The sequence below is a fragment of the Aspergillus welwitschiae genome (assembly GCF_003344945.1).
Source record: "Aspergillus welwitschiae strain CBS 139.54b unplaced genomic scaffold BDQ94scaffold_6, whole genome shotgun sequence".
Lineage (NCBI taxonomy): Eukaryota > Fungi > Ascomycota > Eurotiomycetes > Eurotiales > Aspergillaceae > Aspergillus > Aspergillus welwitschiae.
Genome location: NW_020798700.1, coordinates 1,063,490 through 1,085,130, shown reverse-complemented (window position 1 = coordinate 1,085,130; position 21,641 = coordinate 1,063,490). Strand labels below are relative to the sequence as shown.

At 47.0% G+C, this 21,641-nt stretch overlaps 6 protein-coding genes across 6 annotated transcripts; 2 read left to right on the top strand and 4 right to left on the bottom strand.

The window, feature by feature from the left end:
* Positions 1-1,012: 1,012 nt before the first annotated feature.
* On the top strand, positions 1,013-2,718 carry BDQ94DRAFT_157641 (MFS general substrate transporter; the record flags this gene model as incomplete). The annotated part of the gene is made up of 4 exons (XM_026768780.1): positions 1,013-1,263; positions 1,350-2,232; positions 2,263-2,367; positions 2,422-2,718. The coding sequence occupies 4 exons, from the start codon at positions 1,013-1,015 to the stop codon at positions 2,716-2,718; spliced, it is 1,536 nt and encodes a 511-aa protein (XP_026629820.1).
* A 461-nt stretch (positions 2,719-3,179) lies between these two features.
* BDQ94DRAFT_138416 (uncharacterized protein) lies at positions 3,180-4,259 on the bottom strand. Its single transcript, XM_026765241.1, has 2 exons — positions 3,548-4,259; positions 3,180-3,473 (listed from the first exon to the last, which is right to left on the bottom strand). Exons 1-2 carry the CDS (start codon positions 4,186-4,188, stop codon positions 3,260-3,262), a joined length of 855 nt encoding a protein of 284 aa, XP_026629819.1. The 5' UTR covers positions 4,189-4,259; the 3' UTR covers positions 3,180-3,259.
* Positions 4,260-4,515: 256 nt separating this feature from the next.
* Positions 4,516-8,160, bottom strand: BDQ94DRAFT_184882 (glycoside hydrolase family 18 protein; the record flags this gene model as incomplete). The annotated part of the gene is made up of 12 exons (XM_026774749.1): positions 4,516-4,805; positions 4,851-4,875; positions 4,936-5,134; positions 5,211-5,260; positions 5,340-5,518; positions 5,563-5,963; positions 6,115-6,302; positions 6,377-6,633; positions 6,703-7,434; positions 7,477-7,664; positions 7,722-7,881; positions 8,142-8,160. The coding sequence occupies 12 exons, from the start codon at positions 8,158-8,160 to the stop codon at positions 4,519-4,521; spliced, it is 2,685 nt and encodes an 894-aa protein (XP_026629818.1).
* A 1,646-nt stretch (positions 8,161-9,806) lies between these two features.
* On the bottom strand, positions 9,807-10,188 carry BDQ94DRAFT_157638 (uncharacterized protein; the record flags this gene model as incomplete). The annotated part of the gene is made up of 2 exons (XM_026768779.1): positions 9,807-9,829; positions 9,894-10,188. The coding sequence occupies 2 exons, from the start codon at positions 10,186-10,188 to the stop codon at positions 9,807-9,809; spliced, it is 318 nt and encodes a 105-aa protein (XP_026629817.1).
* Positions 10,189-13,607: 3,419 nt separating this feature from the next.
* BDQ94DRAFT_167663 (uncharacterized protein) lies at positions 13,608-15,077 on the bottom strand (the record flags this gene model as incomplete). Its single annotated transcript, XM_026770866.1, has 2 exons — positions 13,608-14,942; positions 14,994-15,077. 2 exons carry the CDS (start codon positions 15,075-15,077, stop codon positions 13,608-13,610), a joined length of 1,419 nt encoding a protein of 472 aa, XP_026629816.1.
* A 3,898-nt stretch (positions 15,078-18,975) lies between these two features.
* On the top strand, positions 18,976-21,435 carry BDQ94DRAFT_184880 (uncharacterized protein; the record flags this gene model as incomplete). Its single annotated transcript, XM_026774748.1, has 5 exons — positions 18,976-19,325; positions 19,386-19,917; positions 19,963-20,297; positions 20,348-20,695; positions 20,748-21,435. The coding sequence occupies 5 exons, from the start codon at positions 18,976-18,978 to the stop codon at positions 21,307-21,309; spliced, it is 2,127 nt and encodes a 708-aa protein (XP_026629815.1). The 3' UTR covers positions 21,310-21,435.
* Between the last annotated feature and the right edge of the window lie 206 nt (positions 21,436-21,641).

The window sequence follows — 21,641 nt, the reverse complement described above, 5'->3', positions numbered from 1 at the left end:
AGGTAATAACTACAAGCAGTGCAGAAATGCATGGTCTCAGAATTGTCTTTGCACAGTGGTACTGAGCTTGATTGCTCCGGACTTATGGGAACCAAGGATAACAAGGTCATATGAAAGAGCTTCATTAACATTGATCACAGCGGAAATTCTTGTGAAGAATCCGCAACTCAATGACTGTGAACGTCATTAATTCATTGATGAATGTTATTACTTGATACTACATGTCACATTTCTAGCGTGGTTACCATAACTCCCTACTTCAAGGATGAAACATTACTTCCGGCATATATTCGAGTTCTCTTTACCGTTGCAACCTATGTCATATACATTCTAAACCGCTCTAGAGAAGTTGTGGACGCGATGGAGAACTTCAGTTCAAACCAGTTCCCAAGTCCTATTCTTTCGGCGTTTTCCGTTCTCCCCGAGCCATGGTTAGGTATATCTTGGTTTGTGTGTGGGACTTACCAACATCTACCAACCCTTCGGCCCACTAGCATATCTCCTATCCGTGGAATATATGATCATCTATCGGAGTTCATAAGGACCAACTTCCGAAAGCGTCGCTTTGTACATGTAATAAATTATATGATGTATTTGACCTTCTCCGCGGGTTTAGATAGTCTACTGGGAAAGTAAATTCGAGTGTAGCGATTAACCTCTCATTCTTACACGATTCCGTGGCAATACCAAGTAAAACACACCCCACCATGTCCTTGTCAAGTCTAATGTATAGTTGTAAAGCAGTAGGCGGGTCAATCATGTCATAGATATCCTTATCATTAACAATCCGGAATGATTCACTCATTGGTGACTTACGGTAGACTTGCAAAGCGGTTGTAGTTCCTTCACAGCCCCTCGAGGTATCTCTTTTTAGTAGGTGGCATTTCCTCGAACCATTTTAAAAGGAAGGACACTGCAAGGGTCCTTCGCTCCGTCTTTGATTTCGCATATATGTGTTCCTCCATTTTCCAACCAATTCTAGTGGAATATTGCTCGGAGTTTTTTAGCTACAATGGTAGCGACAAGGGATGATACAGAAGTGCCTCATCGGGAATTCTCTATCAGTGAACCTGACTATGATCCCAACCATGAGAATTTGGATGGCCCTTGTAACACTGAAAAGCTTAGTAGCGGGGGTCTCTCCAACTCAGATTCGCCGAGAGCATCCGCTGATCAGTACTGGGCCATGCACGATGCTCGCCACTGGAAGCCAGCTTACAAGCTAGCCATATCTCTCGGTGCAATTGCATCATATTTTTCAGTGTAAGTTATTCAAGAATTATAGAAATTTTTTAACGCCTCTAAGGGCATAGACTGACATCAGAGGACACTTTCCCTAAATGGAACAGTACACTTGCGACTTCGATATATATCGCGAGTATACCAGGGGTAATGCAGGAATTTGGCATAAGTCTAACATTGGCTATTTCTCCCTTAACCTTCTACGCAATGGGCTTTGTGATTGGCCCTATGTGCACGTCTGCATTCTCGGAAGAGTTTGGCAGGCGTTACATATACAAAACTTCGCTGCTTCTGCACGTTGTTTTTACGATTGTTGGTGGATCGTCCCACAACTTTCGGACATTGGCAGTTGCTCGTGCCGTATGCGGCATCGTTGGTTCTCCATGCGTGACTGTTTTTGCTGGGGTACTCAATGATATGTGGCTGCCAACAGAGAAGGCGGGGAGTGCTATTTTCGCAATATATGGCATCATGGGGGCGGTTGCCGCCGAAATTGGACCCGTCGCAGGGGAGTCAATTGTTAAGGATCGTGGCTGGCGCTGGAGCTTTTGGCTTACATCCATTGTTGTTGGGGCCTGCTTCTTGGCTATGGTATGGGTGCCTGAGACATATGGCCCTGAGCTTCAAAGAAAACATTTGGGCCTACCACGCCGGAAATTCAAGGGAGCTTTTGGGCCTGTCTTTGTGCGACCGGTAAAGATGCTTCTACTAGAACCTGTCATCCTTCCCACAGCTGCTATTGTCACAATGGGCCAGATTGTTGTCTTTGTCTTCTATGCAAGCTGGCCCATTATCCTGGAGCGCGAGTATAATTTCTCGGCGTATCAGGTCGGACTAGCATTCTTACCCTTGATGATTGGTAGTCTGTTGACGCTACCTGTGTTGTCCTTGACAATGAAAGGGAGGCAAATGTCAGATCCACAACCAGAAGACACACTGACTGCCGCGATGATAGCGGGAATCCTGTTACCCGTTAGCCTCTTCTGGCGAGTGATACTCCCCTGAGATTGACTGAAGGAGATTAACAGAAAAAACAGGGTTGCATGGACGGCGCGGTCTAGCATCCACTGGATATGTCCTCTTATTGGTGGAGCTGTCTATGGCCTAGGATTTGCTTTATCACAGGTATTTACTCCGTTGGAAATTTGACGAATATTGTACTGAAAAAAATGCGAATAGCTTGTTTACCCATTATACAAAAACGAGGTCTATGGAGCTGAATTGGGCGCATCCTCATTCGCTATCGACGTCGCTATGCGCTACACATTCTCATGTGTTTTCCCACTTTTTACTGTCCAAATGGTCAATAAAATCACATTTGGATGGACCATGTCACTCTGTGCTTTTGTCTTGCTGGCACTGGCGCCTGTTCCCTTCATCCTAAAAAGGTATGGTCCAATCTTGAGAGCTAAAAGCCGGTACGTGAGAAAGAGGTCTTTGGACAGCGAGCGTGACAACATGATGAATCGACCTTAACCCACTGGGGTTGGTGCATCGCACATGCGATGGGATTAGGATTCCCGTAATTTTACACAAAGTTGATTTCTTAGGATTAGATATAAACAGTATCAATTATCTGTATGTAATATTTTCCAGCAATCTCTAGTGAAGGATACTGAAAGATTTATAGGTAGTAGTAATAGTAAGAAATTATCATATTTTTAAGGTTTCAAGTAAAGTGGGAAACAGCCAAATCAGGTCAGGTAAATCACAAAATTTATGCGTGCTGTCAGATTAGTGAAAATCTTATATCTGGCTGCAGCTAAGACTATGAATAAGATAATTGATTGTTTTGATCATTCCTAGTATTAAGATCTATCTGCTTATTAGAACCTTTCTAGGGCAAAAAGTCAATACAAGACCATAAGGCCATCATTACCTGCAGATACTCTGCGCACCCTTAGAGTCCCCTGTATCCTCAGGTAAACACGAAATAAGCTGGCTTGTAAGGATTCACCTCCTTACACTGCAAATAATCCAAGTCTTAGTATACATAGGTATATAGGAAGAAAAACCTCTACATTAATCCAAGAGCAATCTTAGGAGGTTGTCTATAGTCTTCCTCCCACCAAGAGCTTGCTCCCAAATGAGTGTAAGCATATATCTGAACCATACTATAACACACTTTCATCCAGCCAACATCTTCATATATACATCCATGTAATAGCTCATAATTATTATTCTCAATCTTTTCATCAGATTTCTTTATACCAGCGCGGTCTACCTCATGTCTACTGTTCACAAGAATCATATATCAGTGTTATTCTATACATCCAACTTCTTATGTGGGATATTGAGAACAGACTTCAAGGCCTCCTCATCCACTATGATACAAAGTCCGTACCGTGCCGTAGAATACCATCGATAATCAGTAAGCGGAACTCCTTGCTCAGCTTCACACGCGGTAGTCGACCACGCATTGAAGTGATCCCGTACGGTTTCTGGAGTCACCCCGCTGAACTGTGTCTTGTCGTCCATTACCGTCGGCCTGAAGGAATCGAGCAAGTCCAAACCATCATAAGATTCGAGTGACGTCCGAACCTGGCGAAGAAAGCGAGACATAAACTCTTCCCAGTCTGAATCACTCTCGTAAGTGCAACGGTAGATAACGATGCCCCAGTTCTGGAAGCCCATATCATGCATATTCTTCTCAATTAAGTCGGCATCATTCCATCTGAAGGGCCACCATGGGGTACGTTTAGAGTCTCGAGGACCAGTCACAGCGCGCGGTGATGATGATGATAAGAATCTAGAAGGAAGTTGGAGCGTCTTCTTCTTTATGTAAGGTTGTGGGGTAGTGCTATGAAGTAGTGGCCGGTGACCATTCCAGGTGACCGGCAGGGAGAAGAGCGGAAGGGTTCTCAACAGGGTCCGGTTGATGGTGTTCGGTATTTGGTATGTATGCCTTCTAAGCAAGACGCTAGTATTTAGAGTAAGGAGGGTCATTCTAGCAATTTCGACAGGAGTTTTGTGATCTGGGCTTAGCAGATAGTTAGAGAATGTTGCCTGAAAAAAAAGGGGGTCGGGTGTAACTCAAGTACTTTAAGTCACTCCGCGGTAGTGTTACAGTACCCATCACGTGATTACGGGCTAGTTTCCGGGCTGGTAAATTAATTTAAATCCGATTTATATTTAGTGCTGTGACCCGAGTCACAAGCTACTTGTTTCTTGCAAGTTGAAATTTGTTGTACCTAGATAAAATTTATGCACCTGAATCTACATGTCTTCAACCACCAAATCGTGTTTTCCCCCGCTGCTACTAGTACCTACCGAGCCTCAGTCTGTAATTGTAGTCTTGTCCGCATTCATAGTCGGCATTCTCATCAAACTGACTTTGCTCTGGAATTCACGCAAGGCCGCAACCACCACGTCGTTTGTCTTGACACTGCGACCTGCCATGCGAGCTTCCGTGTAAGCACTGGCTGCTGCCTGGATCGTCGCAGTGGCCCAGCCCTGCGCCTCATCCTGGACGACCTGAAAGAAATCCGGCGCCCAGATCCACCACCATTTTTGCAAATCCGTCATGCCAGTTACATGTTCAATATGCGCGCATTGCAAACCGACTTGCTGGAGCATGTTGTTCCATTGTCAGACTGCCCGGTAATCACTGAAGTACTCGAAAAGGGCGAAAGTCTAGTTTGCCATTTAGCCATTTGATTTGTCTCATTCCCAATGGTAGAGAGCAAAACTGACGTTTCGGATGGCCGTGAGCAGATTATTAACTGCCTCATCACTATCGTCTTTTACTGCCGCTGCGGCTAATTCTTCGATTTTACCAATGGTGAAGGGAGCGTTGTGCCCCACGATCCTCCCCTTGACGGCGTTAATCCCAGCAGCAGTGACCAGCAAAGGTTCGGGAGATTTGGTCGATCCAAAGGCCTCCATGATACGGCTGGCAGGTGTATCGGCCGAGGCAACGACCGCACCCCGATGGGAGACATTGCCACAAGAGCAGAGAATTCTCGGACTACAAATAACCGGATAGCGCGGCCTTGATGAAGGAGTCGGTGACTTCTCTCTATCCCTCGGTTAGCCACCGTAATATACTTACATATACACAATTGATCAGGAGCAGGGTACGGGAATAAGACGCGTACATCAATAAGGTGATCCGAGTTCAAACTGGCGTAGAAAGCCTTGGCGACAAGCCTGGCCGGAAGAGAAGAAACTGACATGGCGTTGCTTGTGCAGTAGTTTTGATTAAGACGAACGGCCCAGCGGACAACCTGGCCGGCATTGGCGACAGTAAAGAGTTGTCCGACACTAGGATACGCCACTGCAACGGTTTCAACCAGAACACCCCCTACTTTCACGAAGTACTTTTTTGAAGCTTTCGTTTATCAAATGCTGTGAGATCACTCCGTTTTCGGTAGGAAACAGAGCTTTCATTGCTGCTATCGTCAGGACACCAGCCGAGGAAGAGCGAGCACAAATCCGCGCCGCATGTCGCCGGCTCGCGAGCTGCCTTCTGAGCATCACAACAAGCGACCTTCTTTCTGTTCCAGTCGCAGCCCGAGGACAAGTCACCGTACGTGGCCCGATCAATTGCTAGCTCTGTTGATGCACATTTTGCGTTGGCACGGTCATTTCCAGAGGCCCCACCCACCCAGTGGCAGACGGCCAGATCAGCGGGAGTCGAACAGCAGTACTTTTGGCCCTTGGACCAGCATGTGTTTCTTTCAATAAAAATCTCAGTACTGTCCGTTGGACAATGCTTTCCACTAGTTTCAAGTCAGGGCACGATCACGTCGGAATTCGGAGATGTTTTTGTCAGCAAATAGTGAAACTATACCAGTCAGCGTAAGCACATCCGTTAACAACCTCATTATACTCCGGATCAGGACAGCAGAATACTTTTATCATCGACCACACTTATCTGTGTCCCCATCATTCACGAATCCACCGCCCCAAGACGATCGGATGCCGGCAATGTTGATCTCCCCATCCTGACACTGCGCATTCCAATTTGAGCTTACGCCCGCATCGCCAGTGTTGTCAGCACGCCATATGCAGTCCTTGGCAGCGCTACTTGTTGGACAGCAGACTGGCTTGCCACAGTGCTAGGGGGTTATGTCAGATCAATAATAGACATTTAAAGGTCTATCACAATACGTATGGAAAGGGGAGACCATACACAGTTCTTCTTGCCACATCCAGCATCGTCCCAGCCCACCACGGTGTATCCACTCCCACAGGCGTTAGCCATTGCATCTTTATCATTGAGCTTCACACATTTTCCCTCATATTCAACACAATTCTGGCCATTAAAACTTGTTGAATCCTGGATGACGGACTTAGGCTTTGACAAAGCTTTGTCGATGCCCTGCAGGGTAGGATTGGACATGATAGTTCTGTTCGTGAGACCAGCGTGAGTTGAGTATTTATCATCAGCTATTGCCATCTATATTAGAGCCCCAAACGACGGGATACTGCGGCATGCTAATATGCTTTTATACTTACCCAGATCCGAAGCCCAGATCATGGCTCCTCCTAGTCCAACTTCATTCGCCCACGCGATCTTTTGCGCAAAGGTCGACCCATCGTCATAGGAAAACCACTGGACTTTGTCAAAAGTGAAGTATTTCACCGCAGCTGCACGGTCATAGACAGGTGTGATCTTGATCGACTGTTTAGAGTACGAGCCTGCGCCGTTCAGAACGGCCATGATTTCATAGTATGCCAGAATACCACCAGTATCTGAGTACGGACCGGGACTTGAAGCACCCTTAGATAGGCATACAGGGTTTGTACAAAACTTGTAAGCAAGAGTAAAAGAGCGCCCGTAAAAGCCGAAGCCCATTACAATCTTTTCTGGTGGGATATTCACTCGCCAGAATAGATCGACCGCGAGTTCGATCTCCGTTAGGTATGTATGTGATTGGACAATACTTCCAATCGTGTCTCTTGAGCCCCACACGCCGTGAATATCATAGGACATTAAGTTAATCCAGTCTGCATATTTGATCATATTTGGAAGGTCAACCCAGCGCAGATACCAGTATGAGGAAGGGGCCGTGAAAGTTAGGCCGAGTTTACTTCCGCTGGCGTCTAAAGTTTCTTGCAAGGCCTTCAGCAGAAGAACATAATTCGCTGTATCTTCGGGGCTACCTCCTCGATCTCCTGCTCCGGGGTATTCCCAATCAATGTCCAGTCCGTCAAATCCATACTGTTTAAGTAAGTGGAGAACGTTGTCTGCGATTGTTTGTCACTTTGTTGCATCCCCGGCAATCTGACCGTGAATATGTTGTGTTCCGGTGTTGTTGTCGAAAAACGTCCAGCCACCCACGCTGATGAAGACATTGATGTCGGGTTTGAATGACTTTACATTTGTTGCATCTTGAAATAGGCTGGAAGGTGTTCCTCTATCCATAGTATGAATATTGCATGTGCGTGTGTTTATATATGCAAACGCGAAATTTATACTGTAGGTGGTAAGTATAAGTAAGATTGAATCCTAATTAACAAGAGCTAGGACTCACTGCGTTGGCGCATCCAACGGCAGGTCTGTAGGAGTCACTTTATGGCAGCCCTTCTGAGCCATCCAAGATTCATAGTACCCGATGACTTTATTGAGAACACTAACAGAAGCAGCGCCTGATAGAGGCTCCGGATTCAAGACACAGTCACTTTGGCATCCGGCTGCTTCATATTAGCTATATTCAGTAGAATAAATAAATAAACAACTTATTAATAAGTATAGTTTTGATAATACTATACTAAGATAGACCAGTTTACTTAATTACACGAGTAATAATTAATATTTAGCGAAAGAAAAAAATCATTAACCTGTAATTACTATAATAAAAACAAATGTACATGACCAGATATAAAGTATATTAATCATAATGAATTATTATAGTGTAAACTTCGTGCTAAATAATCCTTGTCTGTGTCTCCACATCGGGATTTGGTTGACATTTTGGGATAAAGCCGCGCATGCCCGATGCCCCACTAATTCCCTCCATGATCATATGCGTCATGGTAGCCTTTTATTGCAGCTCTTGCCTTGTAGATGTATTTAATCTTCTATTTTCACCTACCTTCAAGGCCGGATAGATGATATATATGGAGTTCGATGCGTTGTCAGTGAAAACTGGGGTCACTAGAAGCTTTAGTGGAAGTTGTCTTTCATCAGCCTGGACTGCACCACGGGAAGTAAGCGAGCATTTCCGTTTCCTGGAACCTCTGTGGATGGAGATCTCGGAGCTGAAGTCTCGTTGGAGTAACTCCACAAGGACTCCCGAGGAGCCCGGAAACAGTGCGGACAGTCCGCCCCGAATTTAGGTCTCCAAGTAATCATGCACCTGCTCAAGTAAGTAGTAGAAACCTTTTCTGGTTACATGGCTACACATGGTTCTTCGACGTATTTTTGAATACTTACATTTATTATTGCTGACAACCAACTGTCCTCTTAGTAGAGTAGCTCGACTTATTTTCGGTGAAGTCCGATATGGACGTATTCTTGCAGACTATACAAGCTAATAGAGACAGCAAAGCAATCCCAACCGACTAGGCATCTATTTTTTCTGATAAGAGTGCAGGTAAGGATCCCCGGGGAGATAACTGCAGGGTGATAGCTATTGTCCATAATGATCTGAACATATGGAACGGTATAATCATCCATGTAACTTGCACACATATTATACAACCACCTCCAGTAAGCAATAGTAATAGGAGTAATTGTTGTCTATTCTTCCTAATAGAAGTTATCACCCGCCATGGCGGGTATCGGATGTGGCACAAGCGGATCGTGTGGTACACGTGCCGTAGACGAGTCAGGCTCGCTGTCATGGAGAACAGAAGCAAGTCAGTGAACAAGCGCCACATCATAGGGGGTAAAAATTGTCACGATCCGACCACATTCAAGCGTTTCCTCAGTCGCAAATTCCCAAACCAAGCGGTTCAGCCAACACCGTGTAATGGCGGACCGCAATCGACACAAACAAATCAAGCTTGACAACAGGTTCACCACCAGGAAGGGCAGCCTCCAGCTACTAAAATGGAATAGGACGTCCAGACCAAAGAACAACAGTAACGAGCGCCTCAAAGTAACTGGCAACTAGCCATTGATCAGCGTCTAAGGCGAAAGGAGGGGGATTACCAGGAGCACCTCTCGATCTGTGCCCCCACGGCCACAACACGGGCGCCACCGAATGGTCTCTCTCATGGTTCTGCCAATCATAATAAAATGGCTGTAACACACCTGGTCGGTCTCCTCACAGTTGAGGGTGATCAGGCAGGAATACAGTAGGCCCGTCGGGCCCTTACGCCACGGTTTGGATAGTCATCGGATTAAAAACTCTACAGCTTCATGAAGGAGCTTTCTAGAAATATGCACTGATATGTTTACTTATGGAATCACTAATTGATATTTATGAAACTAATAGCAGATATACAGATTGAAAATATCGTGGAAATTCGGTTCATAAGTAGGCTATCTGGGAATGTGCTTGGGGCAAGCCGGAAGACCCTAGGCTGTAGGAAAAGAATCGGTATCCTGTATCCTATACAACCCATCGAGTAGAGTAGATGCAAGCCACCCAAAGCGACGAAACTTAATTAAGTTATACCCCATAAGTCCTGCACCCTAGTTGGCTGCTATAAGTTAGCTTTATGTAACATAGGATTAAAAGGATATCGGGAGCTCATACACGGACACCACAAGTTCTTCCAACCAGTCACGCAGCCGGATCCATAGATTTCATAGCATTCCAGGCTGATCTTGCCTGTGAGTTCCAGAGCTGTATGGTCTTCATACTTGGTTGTTGCCACAAGCGTCCAACCATTATCTTTGTAACCAACAGGATGATTGCTTCCATCGCAAAATGGAGCAGTGCCTTCCCAGTTACAGCCCTTCTGGGAAGAGCTGTTATCACATGTCGTCTCAGCTGCCGTAGCTATGCCGACACCGAGGAAGAAAAAGGTAATGAATGTTTTGACTTGCATTGTAGGCAGTTCAGGGAGTATGATAGAGAGGAAACTAAATATTGTGTTTGGAGGATAAGCAGGGTGGGCAGGAGCAGTCTTATATAGGATTCATTTTATATACTTCTGAACTCCTATTAGTACTTGGAGCTATTTATGATCTCCACGGGATTTTCATTTGTAACCAGTTCTATCTCTACAATTCCAAATACCTAGTGTGTCGTCATTATCATTTTCTGTTTTTCCCTCCATTGTATTTGATTACTGATATTGTTCTGACACGTAAGTACCCACCTGTGAAGGGCAAAGCCAATGGAGACATTGGATTGGTGATCGGCCTCCCTAGGCACGAAGTAAAACATCCGCGGATACCAAGGGGTCAAAATTCTAGTTCGTCCCAGGGGTGACAGTTCAAGAGCAGAGCATACCGTATGTCTTGTAGAGTTTGGCCAAGGTCGGCCGGCTGTATCGGTGAGACTATCAGCCCTTTTCACACGCCAGGTCCAACCACCATCTACATGGATCTAGTAACTGGAAAACGCCCGATGCAGGGCTCGAGTTCTTCGATATCGGTGAACAAAATGCACAAGATATACACTATTAAGAGCCACCATTGCCGTTTGATATGACCTTTTTTGGCTACCATGCGTCGTGATCCTCCAAGTCCCAGAGACCTCAACTTATCCTGGCATGTGCAGCAGAATCGCAAGGAATTGCTCAGAATTTTATGTGCCTTACCCTGAGCACTTCTACACCTTGCTTTAACAACAACTGGTATCATTTCCGATGTGGAGCAATGGGGGGTGTGGCATGGCCAAAATTGAATACCTGGTTTCCCTAGGCGTTGTGGTAATGGTCTGCCTAGCGACTCGACGATAGAACATATGGCTTCGACAGTGGCGGTCATAATGTGATCGAAGCGCCCCAGTGGGACCGGACCGCGGCACCGGACTTCACTCCATAGTAGTTGATAGTTATCACTGCGGCGTCAATCTGGTAACTGTCCTTCGGCGGACAGTGACATTAGGCATCGTCAAGAAGAGAACAAAACAAGAAAGCTTCTTGCTCTAAATGGCCCTGTCGTAGGGTACGGCGGTGGGAACCAGCAGCCAGCTGAAAAGCTTGCCAGTCCTCCAATCAGAGGTCGTTGTCTCATCCTTGTCACTTAAGCAGTCATTGTCGCTCTATGATTGGACCGGAAGTTGATCCTCCAATCAGAGCCTGCGATCTACCGCTGCCTGTGCAAAGAGATCGGCCAGGAGCTACTAGTACGGATATGAAGCGGCAATACTAAAGTCCGGCCGGAGGGCGTCCGAAAGAATGCCGGTATGCTTAGGTACATTCCAGGCCTCACCACCACAGGCGGGGATGTGTCTCGGAGATAACCTTGATACCAAATGGGAGCTCGAACACGACAATTAAGGGGATTGTTCCGTTACTGCCCTTCTCAAATGGGATTGCTACAATATCGCAATTGCAGCCGAGCACCCCTACAAGCATGCACTTGTTCCCCACACACACCCCCAGATGAGAAAAAGGCAACGACAGGAATGAGATAAAGCCGAATGATAACAGGCAATAACGAGTAATTATACAAGATAACAGACGCTAGTAGGTGTCAATGAATAATGTATGTTAACCTAGACATCGGTAACGTAGCTCAACCGAAAGCTTTGGTCAGCCGTACGGCCAAGATGAACCAACGTCCCATTTGCACAGCCCAGCATTTCACAGTGTCAACATCATTTCCCCTTTATATCGTAACCTGTTATCTTCACACGCGCTCATTTTGAGTCACACGGCGATGGTATGCTATCCGCGGCACTAGCTACCGCTTCAAATATTTGTAAAAAATCCGCTGATAGCCCGGATTGTAAGCGAATGAGGTCATCAATGTCATTGAGCAGTAGCTGTGGAGTTGGTCCTTCAAGACAGTCTTCATCCAGAGATGCAGTGGCTTTTTTGATCATGAATCCTATATGGAGGCAGAGTTCCATCGCCTAAGACTGTTACTATGAGGACATGACGGTAGGAGTAAACGCGTACCTTTTCTAACGAAGAGGCAATACTCGTCGTTGGGGCTTCGTTGAACGGTCTCTGCAGGGAATGTTAGATGTCGAGGTGAAAGGAAGCAAGACTTCGTGAGCAAACCATGACGCTCTACGTAGTGTGAAATGGTAACTGTAACTGTCGATGGTCGTGGGAAACTATCAGTGATAGTGACTGGAGCTTGCGTGATAAATGTTGCAAATGGCGATGTCCCTTGGCTGTCTGGGGCTTTCATTGCAAATGTAGAACAGACAGAGCTTTATATTATGAGACGAAAAGAATTAAGTAGGACATGTTGGCCTGGCATCGTAGGTGGGACAGCATTCCCGAGTCATGTTGACTATTCCATCAGCGTAACTGTTTGTAGGCTTCAATACATGTGCCCCATAGGGCGTCTAATACGTCCGATTAGAGCTGTCCGGTGATAGGCAATTGGTGGAACATTAGAAGATCAATAGACTATTACTGGTGAGGAATCCTCTAACTGAGGCAAGGAGAGCTCGGGAGGATGTTGAAAACTGTCAATGCTTTCGTTCAGGCCGCCATTCACGGTAGGTATCAGACTTCTCCCATTTCACACTTATACCAGTACAGTGGCTTATGCTAATTTTATCCTGGCGAAACTAGCATATTAAGGAACGAGGACAGTATCATTTCTTTCAGTAAAGTTCACCAGATGTCAGGAAACGTTGTTGAGACTATTGAGAACCAATTATTAGCTATGGTGGACCTTACGAAAAGCAATTGCTTATATTTGCCTACAGCACAGACGTATATCACCATCAGCAAGGGCCTAACAGTATCAAGGTCCGGAAAGCACAGACACATCATTCGATGGTCGGGCCAAAATTGGCTCACCGTAATTTTCTGTTATTCTTTGCTGTTCAGATATCTGAGCATGTATTGGCTTGGGCCTTGAGTCTACTCTCTATTGCCCTCCGCCGACTATAGGATTCTGGAAAAGTGCAGTCCCTTCTAAATTCATACTTCGATACTGCCAATACTTTATTTATTAGCGGCAAAAGTAACGTTCCTAACCAGGTTCCACTTTATGGAATGCCTAAAAAGATCCCGATGCTCCGATCTTATAGCCAGGCCCCTTCCAAGTATGCATCTCTTTGTAGGGCCCGTTAAATCCGAGCAGTCTCCTGCAGACATGCTCAGATATGCCTGATCCCCTCAGCAATTTGCACAAGTGGTCTAGAGTCATCCTATACGCATCACCTACACCGTCATGCAAAAATGCGGTATCAGGTAAATGTAAAAATCTGCCGTACTCAGAACCCTGGTGATACGTTCACTAGGTAGTAGTTGCCTTACTGATGCTACCGGTCTATATCCCATATGACTAGGTTCTCAAAGCTCATTCAGTATCATGGACCACCGGTAGATTATCTGTGTAATTTACAGGCAGAAAAACATATGGAAAATTCCTGCACGGCCGGCCACCCTCTTTCGTCGACCTCGCGGCAGTGAGGGAGAAGAAATGGAATCCCAGGCATTTCCTCGAACATTCTGCGGTACGTCGCAAAGTTGTTGGAGCTGTCGACAATATGAACCATCTCTATAATGCTCATAAAGTTCTGATGGGGTTCTTCTACAATCCTGACGTAGTTGGAGACCAAGTAGGCCCGCAGACCGTGAAGAAGAGCCGTACTTGAGTGATAGTTTCGGCCTATATGAAGAGCCCGGGTCGCTTCGAGAATGCGTGCCACTTGGTCCGGAACTGCTGCACAGCATTCGGAGACGGCATCTCTAAGCGCGTGCCATTTTGATTCAATATAACGCACTCGCGTTGGGTGGTGCAGAAGATCGGCGGGCGAAAAGGCGTCGAAGTTTATTATATCAGCGTCGGTAAGGGTTTTCACTAGAGTGTCGGTCGAATCCGATAGCAGAGTTTCGCTCAGATAGAGCATGGACGTATCTAATGGCCGGGTCCAGTCAATGATTGACGCGCTGGAGTGCGATTTTTCGAAGCGAGCCGACAGAACATCTAAGATCTTCAATGTTGTTGTAAGTCCTTTCTGACGGGTACTGAAGAGCAGTTGTATTGGCCGTGCAAGCAAATGGAAACCTGGCACATCTGGGGGCGGACAGACTTGCCGCTGTTGGAAGCGAGGCCGATTTCCCAGCAGTACCTGTTGGATCACGTAGTGCACGAATGGACTTCGTTGCCGCAGGTGTCTCTCCACTGCAGCATACGTTTCTCTCTCTATAGGATGTGCACCAAGATGGCGTAAGATATGGTCACCAAGCATTGTATGTTGCTGCATGAACCGTTGAACTGCCAAGGCATGGTATCCTAGAAGGTGGCGAACCCACTCTTCGAACGGAATCTGTTTGAAAGAGGTCTCACTTTCCGCATCGAGTTTCCTCGCAATATCAAGCGGATCCGACATCTCAGCAATGTCCCAGAATAATGAGACCCAACGAGATGGGCTTTGTTGATCCGAATGCAGCATGTTGATCAGAGTGCTGATTTTCTGTTCACGTGGGAAGGCTGACCAAGATGGAGGAGGGCGCGATGGCCAGATTTCCGCGAGGAACCTGTCAATTGTTTCATCCTCTTGGCTCCACAGTGCGATTATGGCAGCATCACTATTGCTAAAGAGATTATATCGAATTAGCCTTCCCAGATCATGAACCAGCAGAGAAGGTATGCTTTTCAGTGCCTCTTCTTCCCACCATCGCTTAAGATGGAAAGACTGGCACGCTCCGAATTTACACTAGACCATACTGTTAGCGTAGGGACTTTGGAGCTCGGAAGGCTATCATACATCGTGAGGATCGAGCACATTCCTTTGTGCTGCTGGATCTGCTATCGTCTCGTGCAGTTTGTGCCGCGGCGTGCTGCCTTTCATCGTGCGTATCTGGAGACGGCTCTGCCGCGGTCGGGGAACTGGAAAAGTGATGAGTTGTCGGCTCAGTCGTGGCTGAAGAGCGTAACGGGGTTGTCTGCTACCTGTTGCTCTTATAAGGTAGGGGGGGGTATTGACTCCGTCTCCCTGCCCTGATAGGGGTGCAAGGGATGGGATTATCGAGCGTGACTATCATCTGCCGGCTGTCCTTTTCTGAGCTAGCCACAGGAAATGATCGGGAACAACAGGTACGGTTTGTCACTTACCAGTGGGGTTTCCTTGCGTATGATCCTAGTCGGTCGGAATCATTGTAGGGAGCAGACCTGGCCAGCGAAAACACCGGCCGAGGAGTGTTTTATAATTTCTTTTTTTTTTTTTTTTTTTTTTTTTTTTTTTTTTTTTTTTTTTTTTTTTTTTTTTTTTTTTTTTTTTTTTTTTTTTTTTTTTTTTTCAATTGTCAGATAGTATTGCTCCTGAACCTCGTTAGTATTATCTCCCGCATTGCTGCTAACCAAAGTAACTTGGGTCTATAAAGCGCACCTGCCATTGATTCGGGTCTCCACGAATCAGATCCGTTGACACTTGAGGTTGAGTGCAACCACGTAAAGGTAATGTGTCATTGTACTCTTCTTTACGCTTCCACTAGCACCTGAGATATTCGTAGGACTCCCTGGCTGCGGCCTTTTCACGATGTTGACTGTGTCGTCCGTAGCACCTGCATTTCAGCTTCCCTATGATCACAAGGTATTAAGCAGACAGTGCGGGCATAATATATTCAATATGCGAAGCATGAGATATGGATGAGCCGGCAGGTTCCATCTTCACGTGTTCAGAAACAGTGTTCGTTCACTTCCTGATAGCGATCTCTGCAACCAGCCGCTCTACTGGTCTCTTCCAGGCACCTGGTCATGGTGGTCACGAATGGGACCATTATAGATCTGATATCATGATAACCCGACCATGCCGCACTCAAGTCGCCTGGTCATACAGCCATGTTCTGTAATTGTACAGCAGTAAATACTGAGGTGGCTCAATAGATCCCAGCATGGCATTAGCCCCTTGAATGTAGCTATACACTAGATTACGCTTCGGACAGACGGTCGGAGCTCGGTTTGCGCGGAATGAGATCTATGTTGATTTTGGGTCAGAGTACCTTTGCGGCAAAACCTGCTCAACAGTTCGATTTCCGCCAGAGCCATATTTTGCTCATCCTGAAATTATCTCCTCACCTCCACAGCCAAGCGCCTCACATATATGAGGACGCTCGCTTTCTTGTGTAAATCCGCTGGTGACGCGCTAAACTTGAAGTCGATTAGATTCAGCTAACAGCAAGACATACGGGCTGGTATCTTCACTGCAGCAAGGAATTCGAGGCCATACATCGGAACAAGCCTTGAGGCAACCTTCACACTAACACAGGGCTTCTCCCCTGTGTGGATGTGCAGATGAAGGTTCAGAGCGCCGTTTGGTCTGGAGCTTTTACTGCAGTTGCTTACTAGAATGTTTGCGGTGGTGCATATACGTAACCGTTCGGCGAATCTGTACGTAGGGGATTGGGTTTAGATCGAACAAATTCTATATCGCTTCGAAGTACCAGCCTACCTTTCTGTATTCTTCCCAGGTGCGATAAAAGGGGGTTGTCTCTTCTTGCGATAATGGCTCCTTGGTACTGACCGTTGACGCCATGTCTGATAGATAACCATCTTAAGAGAACCTAATGAGGTGTCTTGTTTGAAAGAAATGCAGCTCTAGGAGGTTGGCGACCGGAGGCAGAGATGCTCATCCTCTCTGGTGAATGGGGAGTCTCTTGAAAGCGGGACGCTACTACTAATAACGTATGGTTTCCGCTTCCTTGATTGGATGGCAATCCAGTTCCACAAACGATTTACCGCATTTTCTGCACCCTCGGAACATGCCTCCTTCCGAACCGCCACGGGAGATATTCAGAATTCGGTACGGAAAGCCCTCTCCTGGACTTGGGCGAAGTCTAGGACCACCCACAACGTAGGAGTAACCAGAACTGCAAGAGATGGGGGTTTGCAACGTCGTTGGACTATTTACGTTAGTCTTACCAGCGCCTCTCTTCTCAACCATCTTTTTCTTGGTGCACAGTATTTCCTCGTCGCAAAAGAATCCTCACTGTTCCACCACCAGGATGAATGCCTTCAAAGCAATGAGCATCGTTTTACTTTTACCTTGTTGAGAGGATCACCCAACTGTCTGCATGTTCTATTACCCAATCAAGCGACATTCCTTTTTGAGCAGGTGTGTATTATCGGCCACTATCTCAGTGGGGGTTAAGTGAAATACAACTCAACAAGTCGCATCTGGTTTAAGACGAGCGTGAGAATGTGGGCCTTCATAGAACCTAGTATGCAGCGTGATGACTAGATAGAGGGCGCCTCGTATCCCACATCGATGGCTTGGACCGGTCGCAATGATCAGCAGGAGGCAACTACCATATCTCGATCAGCTATTATTGCGGCATGAGATACCTAATCTGCATCTCCCCTGCATCTCCTACTTTCAGGGAATGAAAAAGATGAATTTTCCGTAGACTCCATGGATGGTAGATAATAGTCCCAAAATGTCTCAGATGGAAGAGATGTGGTTACTTAAGGCACCGCAACTCAAGGGTGTTCCAGTGGTAAACCCCGCTAAGCTTATCCGAGTCTTGTCTTGTTGCCCTGACATCAGGTCCAGCCACACCCGTCGGTCCACCCAGGGAACTAGCTGAACCCCACGAAACTATAATGCACCAGGAGGCCACGGTTGAATATAGTGTCCCCTATGACGATTCTTCGAGAGCCCCGCCGCCGCAGCCACCGTACAACGGGATCGAGACGTCCCATCTTCTTTATTGGCCATACTTGCAGGGCGAGTCTTATCCGTGGGGTTTCTTTACCGTGAAGACTCAACCTAGCAGCGTCGTCGCCAGCTCCTACACCCAACAGGTACGTCTGCTGGCTAACCGGCAAGCAGTATCATACCTCCCAGATTTATGCGTGCCTGTGAATGGGAACTTTCATAGACCAAAAGCCGATCTCTCACTAACTGCCAGAATCAAACCTACTATACGATGTACTTTAGTATGGAGTAGATAAATCTCCGCTTACATGTCCGTAGGAGTGTCATCTAGGATGATTACCGGGACGTCACCAGGCCACCATGATGCTTATATATATGTGTATATATGTATGATTGGGGGTAGTTTTCATAGACCTCTCCATAGAGGAGCATTTTCACCTTTCTCGCCTGCATTCTTCGCGCGATGACTAATGATGTACATACCTTACATGTGCTAGCTGGGATACCACAGGATATCGTGATTAGTGGGCGTGCGTGCTACTCGAGACTAAGAATACTATTCGGATTTTTGCGGAAAAGCATTACCGGTCGTTTATTTTATCTACTCTGTAATTCTTCAACTTCGGCTTTCGGACGAGTCCGCTCAGATACCATTGGTTGGTATTTATTTCCACCAACTAAATTTGAGTTATAGTACCCACATGGTAGTTCTTTGCACGTGATACGTCTATTGGGGAGCCCACTTAGATTACAGCCAACTGATCTATCTATCCTACTGCATCCACGGGTGGAGACATACTCCAACAGAGAGACTATAATGCCCCTAGCTTCCTTTCAAACGCCGGGCTAAGGATTAGCGTGCACGCACGGCGTCTGCTCTAGCACAGCTTGGATGAGACGCTCGGCATATTATCATTAAGGATGGACCGCTAAACTACCGAAAGCGAAGGAGATTTAAGGGGAGGGACGGTCGAACTGTGCCAGACAGTGTCTTCACAACCACCATTTAGGCTATTAAAGCCGATGTCCATTTGGCCCTTTTCACTTGTCTGAGCCTGACTAAGATCGACCCTCGGTATTGTATCGTGCCAAGATGGCTCCTTCCATTCGGGCGCTGCTGGCCTCTCAGACCAACGAGCATTCGCACAAATTATTGATCCCCCGAGCACAAGCCCGGGTGCGAACCTTAAACGCTCGATCCCGCACATCGCAAGCCTGTGACGGGTGTCGAAAGCGCAAAGCTAAGTGCAATGGGACGAAGCCGACGTGCAGCCACTGTGAAGGACTGGCAATCGAGTGCACGTACTCAGAACAGAGACGTTCTAGAGAAAGGAAGGAGTTGGATGAATTAAGGTGCATAATAAAAGGCCATGAATACATGATACGATCAATCATTTCCCGATCGTTCAATTCCTTGCCATCCACCGTTGCAGAACCTTCAGGGTTAAGTCGAACCTACAGGTCATAATGCGATGTACCGTTGCTGGTGGCAATGTGCTAAAGCTGGCTTGCGCAACAGAATTTCGCGCAGGTCCCACGAGCCTCTCGTACAGTGACACAGCAGAATGGTCTAGAAGGTTTGGGCAATGCGCTGCAAGTACTACAGGACCGACTCTACGAGCTGCATCGGATCTATGAAGCCATCCATGACTGTGATCTGGAGAAACTGCCATCCGTGATAAATACCATCCGCCACAGCATATCGGCCCATGACGCCGCGACACGCCTGGTTAGACAAGTTCCAGAACAGCGACCTGTCATCAGCCTGGAAAATATGCAGCAGGTCTGGATAACCCAATTATCAGGCCAAGCACAGATGGTCGAACGGCAGCCCCCCTACAGCGTCAACGCGATTGGGTTGTGGTCGGACCAGGTCGATAACACCACCGCATCGCATCTGTTCTCCTTATTCTTCGTCTGGGAGAATCCCACGTGGCGATTGATCGAGCCTAGCTTGTTCCTTAACCATTTCCATCGCGGAGAGACTGGCTTCTGCTCCTCTTTGTTGGTCCATGTTATCCTCTTCTATGCATGTGTAGGTAATTTGCGTCGGTGTGCGACATGCTACTGACGGATGCAGCATTTCTCATACAACCTGGCAAAACCCTGGGACCGTCGCAGAGAGACGGAGGTTGCCAAACTGCTTCTCACGGTTGTTGAGAAGTACTGGCGCCGGGATAAGAACAGAATCTGCCTCCCTACTATGCAGTCAAGCTTACTCCTCGGACTGTTCTTTTGCGCCATGGGTAGGGACAAAATTGGGGTTCGTTATATCCAATATGGCGCGCTGATGGCGTTGCAGCTCGGTCTCCATACTTCATCAGCAGAGACTTTCCGTGCGCACTGTGAGACGGATGCGGAGTCAAACTTGCGAGCACATAAGATTACCGCTTGTGCAGTCTATGACATTGAGTTGTGAGTCACATTTCCATTATATCTTGGCCGCGGTACCTAAGTGTAAATAGAATATCGGCCCAAGTGTCTGGAAGGCCATCCGTTTGGTCGCAGCCCCCGGAAATATTCATAGACGAAGGCGAAGCACGCGATGGGGATCTCAATGAACAGTGGACTCCATACCCTTTTACCACCCCCCTGTACAGGCCATACACGAACACAAGCACGTGGGCTCGTCGTACTTTCCTCATCATCGTCAACGATGTGGTTCAGCTGTCCTCCCAGTCGGGCATCCCAACCGACCCGCACCGTTGGGAAAGGGCTGCCATACTCTACCAGAGACTCGATACCTTCAAGAAGACTCTTCCAGCCGTTTTGGAAGTTGAAAAAAACAGATTGCCACATAACATTTGTCTACAGTGCGTTAGCCCTTTCCCTCGTTGGATTCTACATGTAATAACACAGGTGTAGCCTCTACTACTACACAACGGTCGTCAACCTCTGTGGGATGTTCAGAGCTGGTCCACACAGTCTAATAGAAAGTGGTTCAACCAGATCAATAAACTTCAACCCCAATAAGATTCTGGAGGAAGCCATGGAGTCGATGGGAACACTCATATTGTTATACCGCGCTTGTCATGGCTGGAAATCCATCCCCGTGGTTATGATGCACTACTTTCTCGTCGTCGGCGTTCACGCCGCCTCGCGTTTGGAGTGTGAGAAATGGCGCGAGATACTGGTGAGTTGTGTGGCGGGTCTCTGGCACATGAGCCTGGTATGGCGGCTCTGCCGTGCCTTTCTGCGGACTTTTGAGCTGGTACTCTCAAGCGTGGCTCCTGAACTGGTTCCAGAAGAGGTACGATCGATCTTGGATGAGCATCATGCGAAGTTCTGGACCCGGGGAGAGCTTGAATCGCTGGCAGCCAACTACGTTGTCCATCATTACCCCAAACGGCAACTTGAGGAAGGTAACAGCGGCAGTGGCTGTTTCCATGGCGAGCGTCTGGAACATGTCATTAGGGGGTTTGGTTGAGATATTACCGATGAGAATAAGGTATGACGAAGTAGAGCCACCTTGAATTCCTTTTAGTAGAGGTGAGTGGGGAAACGAGTCATTTGGGAACTGTGAACCGGTTCGGGCTGGCATCGATGCTTGGCTACTATAGCGCTGATCCCAATGGAAGTGGCATCTAAGCTCTCATATGGATATGACATCATGAGCCTATTGACTCTACACGCGGGAAAAATTATTGGGGGTTATAACAGAAACGATTGTTTCAATGGGTTAGGCCTCATCCATCCTCGGCCTTGAGGCCAAGTTAGTAGCCAGTGGCCTAGAATCATGATGAGCTGTAGTTCATTCTG

Coding starts and splice junctions, on each gene's coding strand:
- BDQ94DRAFT_138416 (XM_026765241.1), bottom strand. CDS start 4,188: ATGACCCTCCTTACTCTAAATACTAGCGTCTTGCTTAGAAGGCATACA. Junction 3,474..3,547: donor GTGGATGAGGAGGCCTTGAA/GTCTGTTCTCAA, acceptor TGTGAACAGTAG/ACATGAGGTAGACCGCGCTG.